This window comes from Carcharhinus amblyrhynchos, chromosome 11, assembly GCF_965287045.1.
Source record: "Carcharhinus amblyrhynchos chromosome 11, sCarAmb.v2.hapA, whole genome shotgun sequence".
Classification (NCBI taxonomy): domain Eukaryota; kingdom Metazoa; phylum Chordata; class Chondrichthyes; order Carcharhiniformes; family Carcharhinidae; genus Carcharhinus; species Carcharhinus amblyrhynchos.
In genome coordinates, this window is record NC_137334.1 from 20,108,060 (window position 1) to 20,130,406 (window position 22,347).

The 22,347-nt window shown below is 44.0% G+C and overlaps 1 protein-coding gene across 1 annotated transcript in view; it reads right to left on the bottom strand.

The window, feature by feature from the left end:
• ube2f (ubiquitin-conjugating enzyme E2F (putative)) overlaps nt 1-22,347 on the bottom strand; it is a 152,491-nt gene that overhangs the window by 59,235 nt on the left and 70,909 nt on the right. The window contains exon 4 of the mRNA XM_080198704.1: nt 3,422-3,487. Within this exon, the coding sequence (XP_080054830.1) occupies nt 3,422-3,487 (66 nt within the window). The remainder of the gene's footprint in view (nt 1-3,421; nt 3,488-22,347) is intronic.

Sequence of the window (22,347 nt, forward strand, 5' to 3'; positions counted from 1 at the left end):
TTCCTCCCACAGTCCAAAAGATGTGCTGGTTAGGGTGCATTGGCTGCACTTAATTCTCCCTCAATATTCCCGAACAAGCGTCGGAGTGGGGGGACTAATTTTAGGATTTTGCTGGTAGCTGCTCGCAAGTATTCAAGTTCCCAGGCCCAGGAAGACCATTTAGGATGGAGGTGAGGAGACATTTCACCCAAACATGGAAGAAACAGTGAAGAAATGTTCCTTATATTCCTGCCTATCCCAATAAACTTTCACTCCTGTCTTAAAAATATTCAAAGACACTGCCTTTTGAGGAAGGGATTTCTTTGCCCAAAGAGTGATGAGCCTGTGGAATTCATTACCACAGGAAGTAGTTGATGTCAAAACATCGAATGTGTTGAACAGGCAGCTGGATATAGCACTTGGGAGCGAATGGGATCAAACGTTATGGGGAGAAAACAGGTTTAGGCTATTGAATTGGATGGTCAGCTATGATTGTGATGAATGGCGAATCAGGCTCAAAGGGCTGAATGGCTTACTCTTGCTCCTATCTTCTATGTTTCAATGAAGCGTCAGGTTTCTAATTCTTGGAGGTGGGGTTTCAACAGGACATAAGGGAGGAGGAAAAAGAGACAGGGATCACTGACAGCCCGGACAATTTGGAACATGTAAAAGTAGAATTCTGATGTCGACTGTTAAGAGGAGTGGTGGATTGGGAGCATTGAGAGGCGGAAATTGTATGGGACTGTTCAGGAGAGGGAATTGTATGAATGCAAGCTGCTTGTGGATGCAATGCTCAGAGGAATTTGTTACCTGCCCAGCAGAAAGAAAACTCTAGAGGGAACATTACAGCCAATCAAAAAGCACAAGAATATGCATCCTCCTGAACCCAGAAACATGGACCTCCCACCAAAAAAAATGGACAAATGCACTCCTTCCCGTTCTACAGCATCTCTTAACCCACAGGCATAGACATTGCACCCTCACATTCCTCCAGCATTATTACTGTAAGGTAATTACAAGCATAGCAATAGCCACAGCTGAAGAAAGATTAATGAGGACAGAAATCAGCGTTTAATGAAAGATTTTTGGCATATTCATGGTAACAATTTCATAGCAGTGATGCTGATATTTAGTCTCCTGCATACACAGCCAGTGAGGACAGCAATCAGCCGTCACCCACCCACAATGTTATATTATCATTCACTGCAAGAACAATGAGACAATCCTCAGCACATATCAATCAATCATTCTTGGACCCAGGATTAATATGTACTGTTTAAGAACATAAGAAATAGGAACAGGAATAGGCCATCTAGCCCTTCGAGCCTGCCCCACCATTCAATAAGATGACTGATCTGAAGCGGATCAGTTCCACTTTCCCGCTTTCTCCCCATAACCCTTAATTCCCTTGTCTATCAAAAACCTATCTACCCGTGACTTAAATATATTCAACGAGGTAGCCTCCACCACTTCAATGGGCAGAGAATTCCAGAGATTCACCACCCTTTGAGTGAAGAAGTTCCTTCTCAACTCCGTTCTAAACTGCCCCCCACTTGTCTTGAGGCTGTGCCCTCTAGTTCTGCTATCCTTTCTAAGCGGGAAGAATCTCTCTACCTCTACCCTATCCAGCCCCTTCATTATCTTGTAAGTCTCTACAAAATCCCCCCTCAGCCTTCTAAACTCCAACGAGTACAGGCCCAGTTTATTTAATCTCTCCTCATAAGCTAATGCCCTCAACTCTGGTATCAGCCTGGTGTACCTTCTCTGTACTCCCTCCAAGGCCAACATATCCTTACGCAAATAAGGGGATCAAAACTGCATATAGTACTCCAGTTGCGGCCTCACCAGTGCCTTGTACAGTTGCAGCAAGACTCCTGCTTTTATATTCTATCCCCCTCGCTATAAAGGCCAGCATCCCATTCGCCTTCTTGATCACCTGCTGCACCTGCAGACTGAGTTTTTGCAATTTATGCACAAGGACCCCCAGGTCCCCCTGCACAGTAGCATGCTGCAGCTTTTCACCCTTTAAATAATATTCCCTTCTACTATTATTTCTACCAAAGTGGATAACCTCACATTTGCTAACGTTATACTCCATCTGCCAGGTCCTCGCCCACTCACTCAGCCTATCCTTCATTAATGGGTTTCTCTGATATCACCTTCAGCCTGTCTGGCAAAAGCACATGCGGATCTTGGCTGAAGTTCTCTTGTTCCAAGGTAACTATTGACACAAAACTTTGAAAAGCTTTGCAGTCATCTTGCAACAAACCAGAGAAATTAAATAGCATCACCAGCCTAAACAACTCTCAGTCCCTGGGTCTGTTCCCTGATCCCTGGGTCAGTTTCCCGATCCCTTTGACCAGGTGCAATGTCTCTTTCTCTGCTCTCCTGAAGCTGATTTGTCAGAGCATGGGCCTGTGCACACCAGAGTGCGCTGTGCAGATTATCACAGGCTGAAATCAGCAAACCAGTGCAAGCTAGCATACAAAGCTCTGGCAGTGCATTTAACTATTGAGCACCTTTTCGACAAGAGTTGACAAAAAGATGGAGCTTGCAACCGTGCAGCAAATTCCGGAACACCAGATGCACCAAAACATTTTCTTTTGAAGTGTAATCATTATCCAACGTAGATAGTCTGTGGAGATGTTGTTTGAGGGGTAAACATTGACTTGGATAGAATCATAGAATTCCTACGGTGCAAAAGGAGGCTATTTAGCCATCGAGCCCGCACTGACAACAATCCCACCCAGGTTCCATCCCTGTAACCACATATTTATCTTGATTTCCCTGACACTATGGGGCAACTTAGCATGGCCAACCCACCCAAACCAAGGGGCAATTTATTATGGCCAATCCACCTAACCGGCGTATCTTTGGAGTGTGGGAGGAAACCAGAGCACCCAGAGGAAACCCACGCAGACATGGGGAGAATGTGCAAACTCTGCACAGTCACCCAAGGCCGGAATTGAACCTGAGTCCCTGGTGCTTTGAATCAGCAGTGCTAACTGCTGTGCCACAGTGCTATTTAGGAGAACTCCCATATTCTTCTTTGAATAATGCCAAGGGATGGTTTATATCCACCTGTGAGGGAAGATAGGGCTTGCTTTAATTTTTCACCTGAAATGTGGTCTCTGTGACAGCGTGGCAGCTTCTCAGCACTGCATGGAGAGTATCTGCCTAGAGTATATGCTCAAGTCTCTGGAGTGGGTGTTCAACCCACAATTTTAATCAATAGCATGAGTCCTATTATCTTGAATAAATCAGCTTCCCTGTTCAATAAAGCACCATGGCTCACTGCAGACATTACGGCAGCAAATCAGGCTGATTACTCACGAACGTGTGGGCCAAGATTTATCCAGCAATAACACCATAGAGTTCATGCGGTTTCAATCGTATCTAGGCCATCACCAAACAATTCAACGGTCAGGTTAGTAAAGATTACCTGGCATGACATTCAGCTGGAAGGAATAAAGCTTGTTTGCATCAGGGAAATCCAATTTACACGTGCCTGCAGAGATAAAACCAATAAATTGGAGTGAATGCAAATAGAGTCAGCACTCAGAACCAAAAAAACAGTAAATACACAGAGCACAAAAGATCACTCAGCCCTTCCATCTGATTTCCATCCAAACCTATCTCTCTGACATATTTAAACTTCCAGTTGTAGCATACCATGTGGAATTTTCATTGTCACAAGTTGGCTTACATTAACATTGTGAAAATCCCCCAGTTGCCACACTTCGGCATCTGTTCGGGTACACAGAGAATTTTAGCACGGTCAATGCATCTAACCAACATGTCTTTCGGACTGTGGGAGGAAACCGGAGCACCTGGAGGAAACCCATGCAGATACGGGGAGAATGTGCATACTCTGCACAGACAGTGACCCGAGGCCGGAATTGAACCCGAGACTGTGGCGCTGTGAGGCAGCAGTGTCAACCACTGTGCCACCGTGCCGCTTCTGTATGACCACCATTGTATTGTCTCAACGCACCTGTCTCCCTTCCTGGGCAGGGAGATTATTCTTTTGAGTAAATATGTTCCTAAAATCAGTCCTGTTTTGGGCTATTCATCTAAATTTTGATAAAGACAGCTTGTTTTGTACTGTTTACCTCAATTTTGATAAAGACAGAACACATGAATTATAAGCAACAAACTGCTCTATAATGAGTTTAAATCGCCAGAGCATTACTAATAAAACAGACCATTACCAACCAATTTAATATTAAGCACAGACATGGCTGCATTCAGCTGACAAGCCAGGGCTCTGGCAAGGGTAACTATAATATTATGGCTCTAATGATAAAAACATGGCCATTTCTTTCTGGAAAACCACAGAATTTCTACAGTGCAGAAAGAGGCCATTCGAACCTTTGAGCATGCACCAACAACAATCCCACCCAGGCCCTATCCCTGTAACTCCGTATATTTACCCTGCTAATCTCCCTGACAGTAAGGGGCAATTTAGCATGGCTAATTCACCTAACCCGCATATCTTTGGAGTGCAGGAAGAAACCAGAGCAGCTGGATGAAACCTAAGCACACACAGGGAGAATGTGCAGATACCACACAGTGACCCGAGGCCGGAATTGACCCCAGGTTCTTGGCGCTGCGAGGCAGCAGTGCTAACCGTTGCACCGCCATCAAGTGGGATGAATAACCCGAGTCAAAAATACAAGAGTGGGGAATTTTTGATTGCACCAATTAAGACTAGAAAAGGCACAAGTGCCAATAATAAACTGAGGAAACGCAGAATTGGCTCTGTTCCATATTAGTAGAATAGTTAAGACCTAGCAATGCAGAATGTTTAAACGTGATCAGGAATGACTAAACTAAAATATATTCTTAAAAGGGCATTAATGAACAGAGGGCCATAAATAATAAAGATTAAATCTAATCTGAGATTAAAAGGAAGGCACGTGATAATGTAGCCGTGACAATACTAAAATAAACCACAGGGAATACAGAAATCATAGTGAAAGGAGGATTAGAAAGAGTTAATAAAAATATGAAAAACCATCAGGACCGAAGAAGAAAGTCTACCTGGAGAGAATAATAGCAATGGGAGAAGTAGTGCTTTTTTTATATAGATGACGCTGGAAGTGTAGATGTACTCGACAAGGATATGAACAATTGTTAGAGGCAACTGAAGAAAATAAATTGGTTCTGAATATGTTAAGAACTCTGAATGGATCATTCACTGAGTTCCGGTGGTTGTACCCTCACTGCTGAAAGGAATTGGAGGAAGAAGGACAAGAGGCTATGGTCACAATTGTTCAATGCTTCTTAAGTATGCACGGTATTGATCTAATAGTTTTCTTCAAAAAAAGCTGTCTGATGCCTGCAATAGGCTCTTAAAATCCATAATTAAAGATGGATTGCAACAGAATCGCACAGTGGTTAGCACTGCTACCTCACAGTACCAGGAACCCAGGTTCAATTCTAGCCTCGGTCACTGTCTATGTGGAGTCTGCATGTTCTCCCCATGTCTGCATGGGTTTCCTCCAGTTTCCTCCCATGCTCCAGAGATGTGTACGTTAGACGGATTGGCCATGCTAAATTGCCCCTTAGTGCCAAAAGATGTGTGAATTAGGTGGGATTCGCCACGGTAAATTGCCCTTTAGGTGTCTAAAGATGTCTAGGTTAGGTGGGATTAGCCATGCTAAATTGCCCCTTAGTATCCAAAGAGAAAGTTGTTGCTTAGTATCCAAAGATATGTAGGTTAGGGGGATTAGTCAAGATAAATTGTTCCTTAGTGTCCAAAGAATTGTAGGTTAGGGGGATTAGTCATGGTAAATTGCCCCTCAAGGTCCCGAGATGTATAGGTTAGGTGGGATCAGCCATGGTAAATGAATGGATTACAGGGATAGGGTAAGATGCTTCTTGGAGAATCAGTGCTGACTCAATGGGCTGAATGGCTTCCCCCTGCACTGTTGGGGTTCTACGACAACGTTAGTGAGTGTTTAGAAATACTTGGATTAATCAAGAGCAGATAGCACAGGTTTGTAACGGTGAGTCTGGTTTGATTATCTTTTCTTGAAAAAAAAGTAACAAGAATGCAGAGGTGTATATGAATGCTCAGAATGCATTTGATAAAGTATCTCACAGGAGATTGGTTAGAAAGAGTTGTATGGGAGCATAATGGATACAACTTGGTTAACAATGAGAAGAACTGTGAAACCTCAGGAAGTGGAGATGTTGGCGTTGGACTGGGGTAAACAGCACCAGGGACCTGGGTTCAATTCTTCAACTGTGAAGTCTCACAACACCAGGTTAAAGACTCACCTAATGAAGGGGCAAAGCCCCGAAAACTAGTGGCGTTTGCTACCAAATAAACCTGTTGGACTTTAAGCTGCTGTTGTGAGACTTATTACCGTGTAAATCTCAGGAAGGCAGACAGTGGGCAGACGTGTGGTCCATCTGAGCTAACACATCTTGGGAGGAAATACATGGAATCAGCATGAACACTCAATGGATAGACACTAAAGGGTCAATTGTGTCCCAGTTCTGAAGAAACATTGTCGACCTGAAACATTAATCCTGCTTCTCTCTCCTCAGTTGCTGCCAGACCTCCTGAACATTTTCTGGTTTTCAGGGTGAAACAGGCTGTCAAATGTGTCAAGTTTTATAAATATAGATGTGAAAGAACAGACTTCCTTCGTACTTTGCAATGAAACCTGCCTGATTAGAAAGCCACAACACAGACGCGCACACAATTATTTTGCAGCAACACTTCCAGAAAGGCTGTTGGATCACTGACTGCACTGAACAGGGAAAACAAGCCGAAAGGGCAAGCAAATCTTGAAGGCCGTGGTAAAAGCTATCGGTCGCAGATCACATACTCTTCTTGGTGGAACATACCACTAACAAAAACGGGGATGCTGCATCCTGAAAGAGACAATTCTGTTGTAGGACATTTCTTTATTAACAAGAAAAAATAAAATAGCCAGTAATATCTGATGTAAAAATGGCATCCATCATTTTCCCAGGAGTGAACTGGTGCCACTGATTGCGCAGGGTCTCCCTCTGGGAGATGTCCACTATTTTTTTGCTCAGAGGCTGATGAGAACATTTGCAAAAAACATAGCTCGCCCACGCCTCCCTTTCACATGCTTGTAAAGCTGATGATGAGGAAATGGTGAGGCCTTTCTGAATCAAAAGGACCCACTCGCAAATGTAATTTTTTATTTATTAGTGTCACAAGTAGGCTTACATTAACACTGCAATGAAGTTACTGTGAAAATCCCCTGGTCGCCACACTCCGGCGCCTGTTTGGGTACATGGAGGGAGAATTTAGCACGGCCAATGCACTTAACCAGCACATCTTTCAGACTGTGGGAGGAAACCGGAGCACCCGGCGGAAACCCACACAGACTCAGGGAGAACGTGCAGACTCCACACAGACAGTGACCCAAGCCGGGAATTGAACCCAGGTCCCTGGCGCTGAGAGGCAGCAGTGCTAACCACTGTGCTACCCCAGTAAGGACCTGAGACAATATAGCATCAGGACCACCCCCAAGGACAGCAGGTAACGAAAATGCATTTCTTAAAGAAGAGCATAAAACCAGGCAGGCATATTATTGTGCAGTAACACTTGCTAGAAACGCAAACAAGAAACATTAATAACCACATTCACATTCTTCAACTGGGATCTCCTTGGGAATGGGTGGATGAACAATACTCAGCTATGATGCTCTTGGAAAGAAATATCAAGTTCATTATTTAAGCTTTATGTTGGTGATCGGCTGGCTTTGGCTAAACAGGACAGGCAGCAGCTGTAACTAATAATCATGGGTGGCATGGTGGCACAGTGGTTAGCACTGCTGACTCACAGCACCAGGGACCTAGGTTCAATTCCAGCCTCGGGTCACTATCTGTGTGGAGTCTGCATGTTCTCACTGTGTCTGCGTGGGTTTCCTCTGGGTGCTCTGGTTTCCTCCCACACTCCAAAGACGTGCAAGTTAGATTGACTAGCAAAGTAAACATGTGGGGTTACAGGAACAGGGCCTGTGTGGAACTGTGGTCAGTGTAGATTCTATGGGCCGAATGGGCTCCTTCTGCACTGTAGTGATTCTATGAATAATTCTTAATAATTATCTCTTTCACATCAACCTGTAATTTCAACAGCTCTGCTGATAAAGGTCCAAATTTTTCAGGTCTGTAAAAAGGGTAGAATCATAGAATTCCTACAGTACAAAAGGAGGCCATTCAGCCCTGTACCAACCACAAACCCACCCAGCCCCTATTCCTGTAACTCCACACATAAATCCTGCCAATCCCCTGATACTAGGGTCAATTTAGCATGGCCAATCAACCTAACCCACACATCTTTGGCGTGTGGGAGGAAATCGGAGCACCCGGAGGATACCCACGTAGACAGTGCAGACAGTGATTGAGGCCGGAACTGAACCTGGATCCCTGGCTCACGGTCTCTTGATGACAATGGAATGCTTATGGTGCTGTCTGCTGCCACAGTATGCTGTGATATAACTTCTTTAGGTATGTCAGTGAGGAGCATTTGAGCTCTCTGTTTAAACATGAACCCTTTATTATTGGTTCCAAGGTGTGGTTGTGCACGGAGCTGTTCCATATAGGCTGGCTGCTTGCAAGAGTTCTGCTTCCAGACTGTTCTTTGAAAGTCTATTACAGTTCCTCACACTGTAGACAGCGCTATGCTCCAGTCCCACGTTAAACCTTGCGCTGCCAAGCACCACAGTCCAAAGGTGTGTGGGTTAAGTTGATTGGCCATGCTAAATTGACCCTAGTGTCTGGGAATTAACAGGGTAAATATGTGGGGTTACGGGAAAAGGACCTGGGTGGGATTGTGGTCAGTGCAGACTCAATGGGCCGAATGGCCTCCTTCTGCATGGTAGAGATTCTACATTTCTTGTCTTAAAAAAAACTCTCTCAGCTATACAATTTTTACTTGCTATCACTGCTCCCTCATCTCAGTTTGCTGACTTTAGAAATTCAAACAGTCCTGAGGCTTGACCAGTTTACCCACATCTCGGGCTGTCACATTATGAGGAATGGTAGCAATACTGGCTTGCTGTCACTTTTCCATCTCCATCTGATTCTCTCTCTGCGTTCCTTTGAGTTGCATTTCTTGTTATTAACAACTCATCTGCTTTTTTCAGACCTACTGTTTGTCCTGATCCTTCCAGGAGGAATGCACACTCCGTTCATTCCTCGAGTCAACTTGAATTTTCCTTTTCGTCCACTAAGTTCCTGCTGGACATTGACATTTTACAAAGGGAACCTTAATTTCCACTTCCACAATTTCAGCCAAATATTTGTTTACTTTCAAATCATTTTGCAAGCTTATGAATCTCTTTGTTCAGCTCAATGGTTTTCAGTGCATGAGACAACCAATGCTCTTTCTTCTACCAGTGCCTGGGCTTCTGAGTTGAACTTACAGTTTCCAATCTTAGTTCCATCTGTTCTTTCTCTGTCTGCAACAGAACTTTGCTCTTCTCCTTCATTTTGATTAGCCAGGTTCACCTCTGGCCAAATCTAGATCTGTTTCAGTCTTGTGATTGTGCTTTGCCCACTCAACGCTTGGAGAGTCCTACCACTTTTCCTTTCAATGCCTCCTCTTTCTTGTTCAGCTGCTTCTTCAGCCTGTTTCAAGTAGCTTTCAGCTTCCTCCTGGGGCCCTGAACATTACTGAGTCTTCTCTGCCAACTGGTCCTTCAGCTTGTTCAGAGTGACATGGAACTCATTTCTCTGCAATCTTCCAGAGGACTAAACCTTGACCATAGGAATTCTTGTAGCCTATTACGATCTTTCGATAGGCTTTCCGTTCCTTTACAAAGCTTATTTGCTTCACTTTGAGCTTTCCTGCAGTCACCTCGAGCACCTTTTGTGGGTGCTTTCATTCTGCACAACCAAGAAATGAGAGTCTTCATTTCTTCAAGTCATTGAATGGCCACGCATTTGAAGTTGACGGAGTATCAACTGTTCTTTCAGCTGTTTATTCTCTCGTATAATATTCTACTTTTCTATCCTTCCTGCCAAAGTGGAAAGTTCACATTTTCTCACATTATACTCCATCTGCCACTTTTCTACCCATTCACTTAACTGGTCTACATGCGCTGCAAACTGTATCTTCCTCACAGTGTGCGTTCCTACCGATATCAGCGAATGTAACTATCATACACTTAATCTTAATCCTTTTATCCAAGTCATTAATATAGATTATAAATAGGTGAAGCCCTGTGAAAGTCCATTAGTTACAGTCCACCAACCCGAAAACAGCTCATTTATTCCAATTTTCTTGCCTCCTGTTAGCTAATCAATCCTGTATCCGTGTTAGTATGTTACCCCCAAGTTTTTATCTTGTGTAGTAACCTTTTGTGTGCCACCTTATGGAAAGCCTCTTGGAAATCTAAATGCACCACATCCACTGGTTCCCCTTTATCCATCTTGTTTGTTACATCCTCAAAGAACACTAATAAATTAGTCAAACACAATTTTCCTTTCTTAAAGCCAATTTGACTCTGCCAGATTGTTTTATGATTTTGTAAATGTTTTACGAATGGATTCAAGCAGTTTTCGTATGAGAGAAGTTAAGCTAAATGGTCTAGTTTCCTCCTTTTTTTCTCCCTCCCTCATTGGAAAACCTCAAATGTAACCCCTCCATTCAATCTCTTGGGACTTTTCCAGAACCAGGGAACTTTGAAAGATCATATCGAATGCATCGACAATCTCCGCAGTCACTTCTTTTAAGGCGACAGGTTGCAAGCCATCAGATCCAGGGCATTTGCTAGCCTTTACTCCCAGTGGTTTTTCCAGTACCTTTTCCACAGTGATTGGTTTAAGTTCCTTCTTCCCTTACATGCTCTCCCCCCCTCCTTGATTTTCAACTATTCTTGGATACTTTTCTTTTGTGTTGTTACTTTATCTCCTGGTGCCCTCATGAGTTACCCCATTTATTGGGCTAGCAAACCCTATATGCTTGATAGCTTCCATATAAACGCACTGACAGAAATATCCTTTCTACATCTTATAGATTTTTAAGTTACTGATATTTCTTTAAGCTCAGTGCCATTCCTCACTTCAGTAAATGATCTTTGTCCCATATAGTCAGTAACTTACCTACAAGGTATATGGTCACAATTAGGTACCTGGTTGAGTGTACTGATTCATAGAATACAACAGTGCAGAAGGAGGCCATTCGGCTCATCAAGTCTGCACCGACCACAATTTCACCTGAGCGCTATCCCCATAACCCCATGCATTTACCTAGCTGGTTCCCCTGACACTAAGGGGCAATTTTATACGGCCAATCCACCAAATCTGCATACCTTTGGCATCTGGAAGGAAACTGGAGCACCTGGACGAAACCCATGCAGACACAGGGAGAATGTGCAAACTCCACACAGTCAGTGACGCAAGCTAGGAATCGAACCAGGGTCTCTGGTGCTGTGAGGCAGCAGTGCTAACCACTGTGCTGCTCTTAATTATTGTGATTTTTTTTGCATGCAACTCCCGAGCGCCTCGTACAGTATTTCAGAAAGCAGACTGATGAGTACTCTACTGAGATAAAGCTAACCACAAACCATTATGGTCAGAATGCAATTTTGACAACCATTTCCTACTATTACTCATAACAGCGTCAAAGTCCACTTTGGGTTCAGAGTGAGGCAGGGGATCTGGATAGTGAAAAATTTCTTCTGGTTCAGCCGGAGTTCTTATCTGATTGGGCTATTTCTGTTGGCTTGGGCCATCTCACTGAAGTTAAAAGGTTTGGATATTTTCCATGAACATCACACACTGCCTGTGAATATTATAATCCACCTCACCGAGTGGACTTAATCCAGTTCAAATCATGGCCTATTTTCACGCACAGCACCATGGGGGTGAGAAATTTACACCAATTGTGAATTGAACTGTGAGTTTAAGTTACTGAAGAAGGAAATTAAAGGCGGCTGCGTAAATGGAATTAAGGGGAAATTAAATTTGTTCCTGAGGCGAAAAGCGATTGGTTAAGAATTGGGCTGATTCATGTAAAATAGTCAGACTTGCCTCACCAGATGGCTTTTCCCTGTTTCTACAAATCCATCTGTTCTGTTATTCAATGTTAAAAATAACAGCTACAATTGGAAAATGGGGATGGAATCACTCTCAGTCCCACTGATCAGTGCCAGCAGTTTCCCTGGTGTTCGAAAGTCCTCATTGCTTGGTACTGCACCCAACGGGTTAGCAAGGACGAGAGGGCATTGCATAATGTCAATGCAAGCAATATGCAGAGCACCGAAGAACAGCCCGAGACCTGACTTCTTTTAATTACTGAGGCACTCCAGGGACCAACTTAAGCTACATGCTGGAGCTATTCCTTAGATTCTTTGCTGTACATTAGCTCAGAGCAGCTGGAATATGGATGTTTATAATGCTGACAGTGTTAACAGTGCACTCATAGCTTTAGATGGTCGGGTTGGTCAGACATGCCATCAATTTTTTTCCCTTTAAGGTTCTGCCCTAATCCTTTGTCCACTCCCTGACTCCCTCCCATTCAGTAACAGGATATCATTCCCAGTAGATTACAGCCAGATAGATGATCTGCCCAGATCTCACTCAGTAAACCCAGGAGATTCAGTCTGCCATTCGCTGTCTACAGCCAAACCAACATCAGGAACTCAGTAACTTGCTGACATCAGCTGGAAGGCTGATCCTCTTCTGATACCTAACAGCACCAATCATCAACTTCCTCTGTCTCTTTTAAGAGAGGTAGTAAGAAGTCTCACAATACCAAGTTAAAGTCCAACAGGTAGCACAAGCTTTCTCATTCTTCAGGCAAGTGAGGAGCTGTGTTCACAAACTGGGCATACATAGATACAGACTCAATTTTCAAGACAATATTTGGAATGCGAGAATTACAGATAATTAAGTCTTTACAGGTATACAGTGGAAAGAGGGTTAAGCACAGGTTAAAGAGATGTGAATTGTCTCCAGCCAGGACAGTTACGTGAACCCAAAATCCCGGTTGAGGCCGTCCTCATGTGTGCAGAACTTGGCTGTCAGCTTTTGCTCGGCGATTCTGCGTTGCGTGTTGCGAAGGCCAACTTGGAGAACGCTTACCTGAAGATCAGAGGCTGAATACCCGTGACTGCTGAAGTGTTCCCCAACAAGAGAATACTCCTGCCTGGTGATTGTCAAGTGGTGTTCGTTCATCCATTGTCGTAGCATCTGCATGTCTCACTAATGTACCATGCCTCAGGACATCCTTTCCTTCAGACAGACAACATTGGCCAAGTCGCAAGAGTATGTACCGTGTACATGGTGGATGATATTCTCACCTGAGATGATGACATCCGTGTCGATGATCTGGCACATCTTGGAGAGGTTGCTGTTTTGACATCACACAACGCTGCCACAGCAACCTCTGCAAGACATGCCGAATCATCGACACGGATGCCATCATCTCACGTGAGAACACCATCCACCAGGTACATGGTATGTACTCTTGCAACTCAGTCAACATTGTCTACCTGATACGCTGCAGGAAAAGATGTCCTGAGGCATGGTACATTGGGGAGACCATGCAGGTGCTATGACAATGGATGAATGAACACCACTTGACAATCACCAGACAGGGGAACACTTCAGCAGTCAAGGACATTCAGCCTCTGATCTTCGGGTAAGCGTTCTCCAAGTGGCCTTCGCAACACACGACAATGCAAAATCACCAAGCAAAAAACTGATAGCCAAGTTTCGCGCATGAGGACAGCCTCAACAGGGATCTTAGGTTCATGTCACGCTATCTGTAGCCCCCCACGATTTGCCTTGATGCGCCTCTTTCTGCACTGTAGGGATTTTGCACTTGCAAAATTTTACTAATTCTCTTGGCTGGAGGCAATTCACACCTCTTTAACCTGTGCTTAACCCTCTCTCTGCTCACATTGTCTGTACCTGTAAAGACTTGCATTCCAACCACTATCTTGTAAATTGAGTTTGTGTCTCTATACGCCCTGTTTGTGAACACAACTCTTCACTCACCTGAAGAAGGAGCGACACTCTGAAAGCTTGTGCTATCAAATAAACCTGTTGGACTTTAGCCTGATGTCGCGAGACTCTTTACTGTGCTTAACCCAGTCCAACGCCAGCATCTCCACATCATGGCTCCCACCTTTTAAGAGGTCCATTTCTCTCAGGAAAGCAAACCCATCTTGGTTTTGAATTTGTACTCAACGTACATTTCCGGGGTTCAGGCCCATTTCACAGAGAATCGATCCTTCCACAACATCTGTAGTGTATGTAGAGGCAGCATGGTGGCACAGTGGTTGGCATTGCTGCTTCAGAGCCCCAGGTTCGATTCCCAGCCTTAGGTGATTGTCTGTGTGGAGTTTGCATGTTTCCCCCATGTCTGCGCGAGTTCCCTCCAGTTTCCTTCCACAGTCCAAAGATGTGCAGGTTAGATGGAATGGCCAAGCAAAATTGCTCCTTCGTGTCCCAAGATGTGTGTTAGGGGGGTTAGCGGGGTAGTGTGGGGTTACAGGGATAGTGGCTGGGTAAGATGCTCTGTCAGTGAGTCAGTGCAGACTCAGTGGGCCCAATGGCCTCCTTCTGCACTGTAGGGATTCTATAGTCTCTTGCCTGCTTGGTATCTCAGTCATTTATATTAAGGCCAGAGCCTAGTGGCTGCATTGTGACCACACACACCAGGGGATAATACCCATCTCTAGGCTGAGGCTGTAAATTGCCAAATCAATATATTAACTAGTAAATCAAAATAGAAAGGAAGAATTACAGAGCCTGGGATTCCAGCAACAGCTTAAATAGTCATCACAAAATCATGATTAAAATTTCATTGCAAACAGAAATGGATGTGACATCTCAATCCACAGGAATCCCTGTGGATCCTCTTTCCAATGTTAGCGAGATGATAGTCAATTTAAACAAGACACATGAAAAATATTCTCCTTTGAAAATGGCAAACTTAAATATATACGTCAAAGCTAAAACAGACCTGCTGAACACATATACAAACAATACCAAGAAGATGCTCGTATTTGACTTAAATGGTTTTGGTTCCTTCCTTCAGTACCTGATGCAGACATGTCTGAGCTGAGATTGGGCTTATTCTCTGATTTAAACCGATTTTTAAAAATCATAAAGAGAGACCAAAAGAATGAGATGGCACAGGGGGGAAAAGTCTCATTTAGTAAAACACTCAAACATTAAGTTATACGATGTGGAGAGGCTGGCATTGGACTGGGGTAGGCACAGTAAGAAGTCTCTTAACCTGGTGTTGTAAGACTTCTTACTATTAAGTTACACGTTCAACTGGCCATGGGTGCAATATTTGTTTACTTATTAGTGTTACAAGTAGGCTTACATTAACACTGCAATGAAGTTACTGTGAAAATCCCCTAGTTGCCATACTCTGGTGCCTGTTTGGGTACACTGAGGGAGAATTTAACATGGCCAATACACCTAACCAACTCATCTCGCTGATAGTGGGAGGAAACCCACGCAGACACGGAGAGAACATGCAGACTCCGCACAGTGACCAAAGCCGGGGATTGAACCCGAATCACTCACTGCTGTGAGGCAGCAGTCTACCCACTGTGCCATCATGCTGCTCACAATGCGATAGCGGAGAAAAAGTCCATTGAAGCAGTCTGTTACAGTACGGAAACACTCATCAAACTACAGTCTGTTCCAGTACAGAAACAAGCTATTAGACTCATTAAGACTAACTGCATCCACCTCCACATTAGCTGGCCTTTTCCTTCTCCCAGTATTTTGCTCCCTCCCAACTATCTTTAATATTCTCTTTTCCAGCAACTCACCCTCTTGTGAAAGCAATCACACATTCTGAATTCTACATTTTTAACCTCTCTCTGAGTAAAGGTTTTTTTTCTCTAGCCTTGCCTTTAATACTATATGCAATTAACATGAGTTTGTGTGTTTTTTATTCCTGTCTCAATGATCAATGGAAACAACTATTTACCTGCTCTGACATTCCACTCACAGTGACTCATTGGCAAATGGTTCTAAATGCACTGTTAAAATTCAGTGCAGGTCCTTGTTCAGTACACGCTAACACAGTCACTCCTACCTCTCACTCTCTTGCCAATTCTTTGGGTGGCCATTATTTCTCTACTAGTAAAATCCTAAATATTAACTACCGCATACAACTCTACAATTCTTTAAATCTCTCATTGTTGGCCTTCCAGATGTCATAATACTTCTGCAGCTGTTGCTCTGTTCAATCACTCCATTACTTGGTTTTAATTGAAGCCTATATCCCCTGTAAAACCCACACGCTAACCAACCTTTAATTTCCCCTTCGAATGGTGTCCACCTTTGCTCTCTCAAGACAAAGCGACACAACATGCACACATCTTCACACAGTCTGTTTAGTCATCCATCTGGCTGGACTACATTAAACAAATCTTCCCAAGTCTTGCTCCCTTCTGTTAAAACCAGTACAAAAGTCTGAGGTCACGTACCAACCGACTCAAGAACAGCTTCTTCCCTACCGCCATTAGACTTTTGAATGGATTTACCTTGCACTAAGTTGATCTTTCTCTACACCCTAACTATGACTGTAACACTACATTCGGTACTGTCTCTTTTCCTTCTCTATGTACGGTATGCTTTGTCTGTTTAGCGCGCAAGAAACAACACTTTTGACTGTATACTAATACACGTGACAATAACAAATCTAAATCAAATCACTCACTCCTCCCCGATAATCCATCCTAGCTCCTTCATTACAATCCATCCCCTTAAATCCCACTCCCAGCCCTTCTACCCCATTTGGATGTTGGCCAAGATTGAGAGTGTTTGTTGAGTTGCAAAAACAGAACCTGGCTGGGAAGTTTGGTTTTCAGCCTTCTGGAGACCAAGTCCAGTCCATCTAAGTTGGCTTTGCAGTAGTTTTGCCTGAATGCTTGTGGAGCTCCCTTAAACTTTCCCCCTTTTACCTTAAACCCATGCCCCCTAGGAATTGACATTTCTACCCTGGGAAAAAAGACTCCAATTATCTATTCTACCAATGCCTCTCATAATATTATGAGCTCAGTCACCCTTCAGCCTCCAACCTTCAGGTAAAAACTTGTAACAGGCTGGTGTATCACATACTGTCAACTGGGCTGCTGTTGCCAGTCCCAGTGAATGTGCGAGGGACATTATTCCACTCAACACTGGCAACATCAATTGCATTAGGTTGCTAAAACACTGTGGAGCTGGCTTCAGAAAGGACACTAGTTTTTGTTTGATGGTTCTCCCATTGACTCTGGACTGTGGATGGAATTTCATTAATGCTTTTCGGTGTCACTGATACGCAGTCCAAGTCTCACTGTAGCACAGGAGTGTGCTGATGACAACTGCTCTTAGGGGAGGACTTTCATCGACTTCCGGGGGGCTTTTTTTGTCAGTACCTCTGTCACAGCGCACCTCCCAAATCACTCCAGACCTGAACCCAAACCCTTCTCCAGCTTCTCTCCTATTCCCCTCCAGTCTAAGCTTGCCTTGCCCAAGAGACATACTTCTTGTTTACTTGTTTATCACGTGCTGCAGATTGCCTGTACAAGTGGATGTTTCTTTTTCCCTTTAAGGGGTTTAAATTAGCTTTATATTGCACAAAATGCTTCTCGGAATAATTCCCACTGCTTTCTGTAAGTTGAAAGCTCGGCCCAGTTTGATGTGCTCAGCTTCAATTTCATTCCCTCACGGTCGGCCTAACAAGTTTAAAACCTTGATGTGTGTGTGATCTTTCTCCTTGAACTCAATCATGTTATGGTCACTGCAAGATGTTGTTACCTACAGGTTAATTAATTAATTATGTGTTGTTAACATTAGCAAACCCAGTACAGCCTGTTCCCTGGTCAGTTTGAAAATGTGATTTGTCTGAGAACGGTCCTGCATCCACTTTCCTTACTTTTCCGATCTACATCTAAGCAATTTCACATCACCACTTTGGCTTTGCTACATGTTTCTTTGATCTGTATGGGTAGAAGGTGGGGCAATTCCCACCAGTTGCACCCTTTGCTATTTCTTAATTCTAACTAGAATGTTTCCACTGCCATTTCAACTGCTGTAATATTATAACCCACTTATCTCTCTGTCAGAGCGGTCCGATTCACAAATCGCCCCCATGCCAACACTATAGTTAAGAAAGCACGCCAACATCTCTACTTTCTCAGAAGACTAAGAAAATTTGGCATGTCAGCTACGACTCTCACCAACTTTTTACAGATGCGCCATGGAAAGCATTCTTTCTGGTTGTATAGAACATAGAAAAACTACAGCACAAACAGGCCCTTTGGCACACAAGTTGCGCTGATCATATCCCTACCTACTAGACCTACCTATAACCCTCAAACCCATTACACCCATGTACTCATCCAGAAATCTCTTAAAAGACCCCATCGAATCTGCCTCCGACACCTCCGATGGCAGTCCATTCACTCACCCTCTGAGTGAAACTTACCCCTGACATCTCCTCTGTACCTATTCCCCAGCACCTTAAACCTGCGTCCTCTCATAGCGACCATTTCAGCCCTGGGAAATGGCCTTTGAGAATCCACCCAATCTATACTTCTCAACATCTTACAAACCTCCATCAGGTCACCTCTTATCCTTCATCTATCCAGGGAGAAAAGATCAAGCTCCTGTAACCTATCCTGATAAGGCATGCCAACCAATCCAGGCAATATCCTTGTAAATCTCCTCTGCACCCTTTCAATGACTTCCACATCTTTCTTGTAATGAGGTGACCAGAACTGCGCACAGTACTCCAAGTGGAGTCTGACTAGGGTCTTATAAAGCTGCAGCATTATCTCCCAACTCCTAAACGCAATCCCTCGATTGACAAAGGCCAGTGCACCACGTGCCTTCTTGACCACATCCTCCACCTGTGAGGCCGATTTAAGAGTCCTATGGACCCGGACCCCAAGGTCCTTCTGATCCTCTACACTGCTAAGAATCTTACCCTTGATATTATATTCCTTCATCCAATTGGACCTGCCAAAATGGGCCACTACACATTTATCCGGGTTGAAGTCCATCTGCCACTTCTCTGCCTAGTCTTGCATCCTATCTATGTCACACTGCAACTTCTGACATCTCTCCAGACTATCCACAACACCACCAACCTTTGTGTCATCGGCAAACTTACCAACCCATCCCTGCACCTCCTCATCCAGGTCATTTATGAAAATTACACACAGCAAAGGTCCCAGAACAGGTCCCTGGGGCACTCCACTGGTGACCGACCTCCATGCAGAAAAAGACCCACCCACAACCACTCTCTGCCTTCTGCGGGCAAGCCAGTTCTGGATCCACAAGGCAACAGCACCTTGAATCCCATGCTCTCTCACTTTCTCAAGAAGTCTTGCATGGGGACCTTATCAAACGCCTTGTTGAAGTCCATATACACCACATCCACCGCTCTTCCTTTGTCAATGTGTTTAGTCACATTCTCAAAGAACTCAACCTGGTTTGGTATGGCTCTTGACCACAAAAAACTACAAAATGTTGTGAAGGTAGCCCAATCCATCATGCAAACCAGCCTCCCATCCACTGACTGTCTACACTTTGCACTGCCTCAGCAAAACAGCCAGCATAATTAAGGACCCCACACACCACAGACATTCTCTCTTTCAATTTCTTCCATCGGCAAAAAAATACAAAAATCTGAGGTCATGTACCAACCGACTCAAGAACAGCTTCTTCCATGCTACTACCAAACTTTTGAATGGACCCACCTTGCATTAAGCTGATCTTTCTCGACACGAAAGCTAAGCTATGACTGGAACACTACATTCTGCACTCACTCGTTTCCTCCTCTATGAATGGTATGCTTTGTCTGTATAGCACACAAGAAACAATACTTTTCACTGTATCGCAATAAGTGAAAATAAATCAAATCAAATAAGATTATACAAACAAAAAACTAAGAACAGTACAGCCTGCGCTGCCACACAATGCCCTTCTAAACTAAAGACCTTTTGCTTCCATGTGGTCCATATCCTTCTATTCCCAGCCTCTTCATGTATCTGTCAAGGTGTCTCTTAAATGTTGCTATTGTATCTGCTTCTACTACCTCGTCTGACAGAGCATTCCAGGCACTTATCACCCTCTGTGTAAAATGTGCAGATGCGCCTCTCACATCTCTGTTAAACTTTTATCTTAAACCTATGTGCCCTAGTAAGCTGACATTTCTACCCTAGGAAAAATGACTCCAACTATCCATTGTACCCAATGCCTCTCATATTACTATAAACTCGGGTCACCCTCCAGCCTCTGAAGTTCAAGTGAAAACTTTTTACAGGATGGACGGACGGGCACACACAACGCACACACACACACACACACACACACACACACACACACAACACACACACACACACGGCTACAGTTAAAGCCTTGGCATTCCCAGTGACTGCACGAGGGGCATTATTCCACTCAACACTGGCAACATCAACTGCATTAAGTTGCTAAAACACTGATGATTTGCTTGACTGACAAATAATTCCAGCTTTTCGATGGACAACCAGTCACAGGATGGAGTTGTGGAACTTTACAGGATTACTGAGGTCCCAAAGACTATGGATTGTGTCCATGTAGATTTATGGATCAACATGCAGCCAACACTGGCTATGATGGCATGCCCTGGCATCATGCTACCTAATGTGGGATGATTGCTCTGAATTGAATGCGTACGGCAGATGTGACGGAACATTTGGATAGTCAGATGCTCTTTTCTAGTACTAGGGGACATATGTTTAAGGTGCATGGGGAAAAGTTTAGAGGAGATGTGCGAAGCAAGCTATTATTACACAAAGGGTGGCGAATGCACTGCCCAGGGAGGTGGTGGGAGCAGATATGATAGCAGCATTTAAAGGTCATCTAGACGAATACATGAATAGGATGGCAATGGAAGGATACGGAGTCTGTAAGTGCGTATGGTTTTAGTTTAGGCAGGCATCATAATTGGTGCAGGCTTGGAGGGCCGAAGGATCTGTTCCTGTGCTGCACTTTTCTTTGTTCTTTGACCGGTCCTGCATAGTGCTAGCTTAACCTTTGCTTTTGTTAAATTAGCTGATCTCTGCTAAGACAGCTGCGAAGTCCTAAGTGGCATCACTAACCCCTGGGGTAAAGAGGTAAGCACATCACAGCTCGTCTTCCCTTACCACTCAGTGACCTGGCAGGGGTGTTCATGTGTCGACAGACTTGAGTACAACTGTGGCACTCTCTGTGGTGGAATACCCTGCCAACAGTGACTGCATTTCTCAAAAAGAAGATCGGTAATTCTGTTGAAGTAGTGGATGGTAGCTCCAACTATGGGTCTATGCCCCAGCACAAGTCGGAATGTTCTGTTGAAGTACAAGGAGGGTCAAAATTTAGAAGGGAAACCTATAGCCTGGTCCAAAAGTAGATTTAAATGGTGAGGTATTTTCCTAATACCTTTGTGAATAATTCTGTAAAGTATATGCGGATGTACAGAATCACAGAGAAACTGTAGGAAGTATATTCGTCAAGGGTGGGTTGTGAAAGAAACTAATAGTTTCCATCTGTTCAAATGACGCAAGACACTGAGGAAGACAGCAGCTAATTATTCTGAAACTGCAATCAGATGTTTGTAGCAAAGCTCATGTGGAAATTAAGTGAGGATTTTATCGTATTACCACAGGAAATCCATGGGATAGGGAGGCTCAACCAGGCATTTCATGACCTAGAGGTATTCCTGATCTCAGTAACTGCAGATCTTTGCTGGATCAAACACACGCACACTGCATGGATTATTTCCATTTAATCAAATTCAGATTATTTCTTTGTAAATTGAAGAACGCATGACAGAAAGCCCACTTACTTGCCATGGGCAATGGTCACACTATATGGGTCTAGATGGCAGAAGATGACAGAAACTAGTGGGAGCAAAATACGCCACCTCAAAAATTCAGGCATATTGTTTACAGTATGAAAAGACAACTATCATGCCAAAACGGAATCCTCGGAAGCAGACAGGCATTTAGCCAAGCACAATAAACATAATGATGCTTCACTTCTCCAGCTTCCACCATAAACACGTTAAAGAAGCCAAGCCCAAAGGACAAGGCCTCCATATACACAGGATCTGCTCAGATGAGGAGAAACGCAACAGACACCTCCAGACGCTGAAAGATGCCCTTGTAAGAATAGGATATGGCGCTCAACTCATTGATTGACAGTTCTGATGTACCACAGTGAAAAATCACACCGACCTCCTCAGAAGGCAAACACGGGACACGGCAGACAGAATACCCTTCATTGTCCAGTACTTCCCCGGAGCGGAGAACTTATGACCTCTTCTTCAGAGCCTTCAATATATCATTGATGAAGACAAACGTCTTGCCAAGGCCATCCCCACACACC